Genomic DNA, 5422 nt, shown 5'->3' on the forward strand with positions numbered 1-5422 from the left:
AATATGGGTTTTTAAATAAATACTTTTGCTAGAACATTTAAAAGAAACACAAAGATTTTTCATAAACAATTTTGAAAACATTTTAAGTCGTGTAGTATAAACTCAGCATTTCAATGTTATAGTAGAAGAGCTATAACATTGAACTCTTTCACTAGCAATGTTATAGCTGTCAAACTATAACTTTACCAGTATAAGAAATTCATTCTTATATTATCATTATGAGATAATCACCTAAACTATTCTAATCGTCTTAGGAGATCTTCGAGCATAGGCTATTTCATCATCCAAGCTCGATTAATCTTTAGACGAACTTCGTCTTCTCATAATGCTTGAATAATTATTATATAATCTTGATCTTTGATTGAGGCTTGATCACGACATACTTCCATCACAACTCCGTACTGCTCGTAATGAATAAGTCCAATCTAAAAGACTAAACAAACAATTACGTGCAACGAGCATATAAAATATAAAGCACTCTTGACATCATCAAAACATAAACATATATACTATATGGTTCAACACCTGAGAAATTTATGAAGATGATGTGGCTTGTGTTTCATCTCCTACTTGTACCTTGAATCTTAATGGGGCATAATTTGGTTTCTTTAAAGGGAGGAGGGGCCTGAGGCAGGGGGATCCTATTTCTCCTCTTCTCTTTTGCATTTCTATGGAGTATTTGTCTAGGGTGATGGATTATGCAGTTGGAAAGTGGTTTTTCAGGTTTCACCCCCTTTGTAAGTCCCAGAAGTTGACTCATTTACTGCTTGCTGATGATCTCCTTATGTTCTGTAAAGGAGATCATATATCTATTATGCTCATCTTGAGGGCACTTGCTACTTTTGCTGCTACTTCTTGACTTAGAGTAAATGCTACTAAATCAGAAGTGGTGTTTAATGGGGTGACAGAATGTCTGAAACAGGATATTACATATATTTCAGTGTTTCAGGAAGGTAACTTGCCATTTAAATATCTGGGTGTACCAATACAAGCTGGTAGGCTAACTAAGTATGATTTTAATATTCTGGTTGATAAAATTGTGGCAAAAATCAGGGGAATATGGGTAAGGAAATTGAGTTATGCAGGGAGGATTGTACTGATTAATTCCGTGTTTAATACTTTACATAACTATTGGTGCTCTATTTTCCTGTTACCAAAATGTGTCATTAAAAGAATTGAAGCCCTCTGTAGAAATTTCTTGTAGAATGGTGCTGATGAGTATCAGAGGACACCTCTGGTTGCTTGGGACAATGTTTGTTGTAGTAAAAAGGAGGGAGGATTAGGTATTAAGAATGCTGGGGTATGGAATATTGCAACTGTTGGGAAGCTGGTCATCTGGATATATACAAAGGTAGATCGTTTGTGGGTGTTGTGGTTTGATCATATCTATATGAAAGGTGCTGACTGGAATTCATATATCCCTCCACCGGATTCTAACTGGTATTGGAGGAATATATGCAAAGTTAAGGGTATTTTGGCAACTGGTTTTCAGGGTAACCAATGGCTGGCTGATGCTAGAGGTTACGCTATTAGTTTTGGATACCAATGGTTATAGGATCCTACACCCACCGGTTCATTGGTACAAAGATGTGTGGGATAATTGGAATATTCCTAAGCAGAGTGTGATTGGTTGGTTGATTCAGAGGAAAGCTCTGAATACTAGAGCAAAACTGTTTCAACTGGGGATCAGTGACACAAATAGATGTGTGATGTGTGATGTGTGAATTGGGAGAAGAAACTCATGCTCATGTTTTTTCAGAATGTGATTATAGCTCTCTGGTGATAACCAGTTTTGAGTAGTGGTTGCAGATGAGTTTAAATGCTGTTCATGGACACTGTCCCAAAGTCAGGAGGAAAGTCTGGAGAGTGGCAAGGCTATCCTGCTGTTATGTGTTGTGGACTGAAAGGAACAAATGTAGGGTAGATATGAAGATTAGATGGCCTGCGTTGCTTGTATTAGAGATTCAGAGTCTGCTACAAGATAGGATTCGGCAGAAGCTACTACCTCCTGTTCAACAGGCTGATAAAGATTGGTAAACTAGCCTTAGTATTCATGTAGATTGATCTTAGGATATTCATGTAGATTGATCTTAGGATTGATCATATGTAATGGCTTTAATATGGTGAACACACTTTGTATTATTATGTTGATTAATCAAAATCTTACATTTTACCAAAAAAAAAAGTTACGGTAAGTTGTAACACTAACTGGACCATTGTGAATACATTTGCCTAGACCTGACAAAAGCAATCCGACCAGATTGACCAGACCCAAAACCCAAAATTGACCCGAATGTGACCCAAAATCCGAATTAACCCAACCGGGCCCGAAGATGATCCAAAGTTTCTTAACCCATAAATAACCTGATTCGAAAATTACTCGATCTGATACCAGCCAATCCGAAAATGACCGACCAAACATAACCTTAATTGAATCGAAATTACTTGAAATAACTTTTTCTCTCTTATTTATTGACCCAAAAATGACCCGATCCGCTTGACCCGAAAAATGACCCGATCAACATATCAAACAGACCCAAAACCCGAAATGACTCGACCCGAATTATCTCGAAAATAATGAGAGACTCGAACTGACCCGATGTGAACTAACCTGACTCAAACCCGACCCGATTAACCCATTTAATAGGTTGACATTTACCCACAAAATGATCACAAAATCGCGTCTTTTTGGTAAGACAAAAGCGATCTATCTGAAACAAAAATTTAGGCAAACTATTTCCACCATTTCTATGAAGACTTAATTTTATTGTATGCGCAAACATTTAGGCTAACTATTTCCACCACTTCTATGAAGTCCTTAATTTTATAGTATGCGCATTGCATTTTTATTATTGTTTCTAATTCAAAAGCTTATTTTAAATTAATTATTTTCTTTTAAAATTTAGTTTAGTAAATGACTAAAAGAGTAAACTATCAATATTACCCATAATCATTTACTTATCACTCTCTGCATCAAAATGATATTGTTTCTCTTTTCTTTAATCCAAGGGATAAAGTTGTTATTTTATCGGAATTTCATAAATGTTACCATGGAAAAAAAGAAGATAAACGTGGAAAGGAGGGAGTAATAAATAGAATAAGAATGGTACGAAAGAATTTTCTACCTTTCTCCGGTTTTCAGTAAAAAATGTTTTCGTTCACTTCAAACATTTTCCCAAATAGTTGATGACTTTCTGTGATATTTTTTCTGCCCAGTCATGAACCACCTTGGCTAGAGCCATATGCTCTGTTTGGTAAGACGTTTCAGGTAACTCGGGTTGTGAATGCGAAATACTATCCGAATGGGGAGCTTATGTCGGCATCATTAGGGATTAATCCGAGTTATACTTAGAAGAGTGTAACACCCCTTTCTTACCCGACCAAGGTAATTGGTAGATGTTACCATCTCGGTTTCCCTATGCAGTGAAATCCAAATTAAAATTAAGAAACTCTTTATATAAATAAGAAGTTTAGTGATTACAAACCATAAACTAATAAACAAAGGAAAGTACTTTTCTAGCCAACTATACTCGACTCGGATGTCATCAAGACTCTTCCCGTCTCCCACGCGCTATCAAGGATAACCTGTACTTAACCTGCTCCCCATATGATCGGAAATATCATATGGATCGACACAGCGCACCTCGGAAATAGGTGACAATTACATAGACAAACAACACGTCCGTTTTAATAAATAAAGTTAGACTCAACACAAAGTGTGTGAGTATGCAACATGACTACGATATGAATCAGACGCTATCACATAACCACCACGCCGATACCGGGACACACGTAGACATACCCAAAACCACCGGTGTGAGAGACACGCCCACGACACTCCGCCACACAAACAGGTACCGGGACACGCCCAGACATACTGGGCCCGGAAGCCAAGCGCGTCCCTGCCAGACGTCATGTCTCAACTACACGAGTCCCTCAAAACTCAAGTCATTAATGTGCACATCCCTCTTGGAGTAAGAAGCTCCAAGAGGCAACCCGAGCGTGAGACGGTCTCCCAACCGCCTCACGTCTCTATAATAACAAACCGTCATGTCCTCCAATATACATGTCAAACACAATAAATTCAAGATACTACACAATATGGCAATTACCGACTCACCAAGTCATCTTAACCAATACCATGTCATAATGCATTTCTCGTAACATATGAGTTCATGACAACATGATATAATGCACCGACCACTAAAACCCGACTCACATGACCATACAAATATATTAAAACTGAGTAGGATTAACCTACCTTTTAGAAATCCCGCTAAACAATAGAGAAACCGGATACAAATGTGCTCCTCCATAAAGTCGGCGCCTAATTACGATAATTAAATATATTTACTAACTAATCTAATTAAATTAAATACGAATTCAATTAAACAAAACCTGTGTTAAGCTAACCAAAACACTCAACCTATCCCTACCAACTACTACCAAAACAACAACCACAATGGGCCACCACCACCACAGTGGTCACGACTTGGCTCCACCACACCCACGCACCACCCACAAACACCAGCAGCAATGACAACTGCAGCAACAACAACCACACTGCACAACAACACCAACACAACACACACCCGACACACTCCCTCTAACACCACCATACCACCACCAAAGCAGCACCACCCGCCACCACCGTGGCCTCCCCTGACTACGGTGGACCTAGTCGTCGGCCCACAACCACGACAACAACAACAAGCAGCTGACAACAACAACAATAACAATAACACCACATGACACCCTTCTCAAAACAGCCCATTTCCGACCACCTAACGCCACCTATTCCACTACCCATGACCACCACCACAACCCCCACTCAACCCACGACATAACCACCCCACTACCTCCCTAGGTCAGGCCACGAATGTGTTGGAGTATGTGTCCTCAACAATAGTGCGATCACATGTTTAAATCTCATATTAAGAATACGTAGGGGATGATTCGTTTATATAGTCAACTGATCAATATTTATCAGTAATGATCAGCTTACTAGAGTTAGACATTACTGTCGTTTGACGGTGGTTATCAGTTGATCCCTTAAGGTCACACCTAAAGGATGGTGCCTTAATCAGTAAAGTTGATTAATTGTATGACAATACAAGTTAATCAATTCCTTAAAATTGAACAATTCTTTGTGAGAGAGATTATTTATTTCTTATTGTAATGGGATTAAATAAGATTTATTTTACTAATAGAAATACTTTATTACTAAAATTGATTATTGTTTGTGAAACAATTGAGATAAGAATGAATGGTTATTTAAAATTGCAATATGTTGTGAATTATAATTATATGATCCATTTTATTTACGTGATCAAGAATCACTAGTCAATTTGTTGTATGTAATTTAATTAATTTATAAAATGATATTTATTTGATAAATATGAATTAAATTAATTAATAACAT

At 37.7% G+C, this 5422-nt stretch overlaps 1 protein-coding gene across 1 annotated transcript; it reads left to right on the forward strand.

Moving 5' to 3' along the window:
• The first annotated feature begins 670 nt into the window (after window positions 1–670).
• LOC141601055 (uncharacterized) lies at window positions 671–3352 on the forward strand. Its single transcript, XM_074421316.1, has 6 exons — window positions 671–723; window positions 865–1093; window positions 1205–1440; window positions 1493–1706; window positions 1810–2033; window positions 3217–3352. Exons 1-6 carry the CDS (start codon window positions 671–673, stop codon window positions 3350–3352), a joined length of 1092 nt encoding a protein of 363 aa, XP_074277417.1.
• The last annotated feature ends 2070 nt before the right edge of the window (window positions 3353–5422 follow it).

Source organism: Silene latifolia, chromosome 9 (genome assembly GCF_048544455.1).
Source record: "Silene latifolia isolate original U9 population chromosome 9, ASM4854445v1, whole genome shotgun sequence".
NCBI classification, from domain to species: domain Eukaryota; kingdom Viridiplantae; phylum Streptophyta; class Magnoliopsida; order Caryophyllales; family Caryophyllaceae; genus Silene; species Silene latifolia.

Excerpts from the sequence above, each read along its gene's own strand:
- LOC141601055 (XM_074421316.1), top strand. The coding sequence starts at position 671 with ATGGAGTATTTGTCTAGGGTGATGGATTATGCAGTTGGAAAGTGGTTT. Across the intron at positions 1,707-1,809 it reads TCAGTGACACAAATAGATGT|ATGAGTTTAAATGCTGTTCA; the intron begins GTGATGTGTGAT and ends TAGTGGTTGCAG. Across the intron at positions 2,034-3,216 it reads CAACAGGCTGATAAAGATTG|TCATGAACCACCTTGGCTAG; the intron begins GTAAACTAGCCT and ends TTTTCTGCCCAG.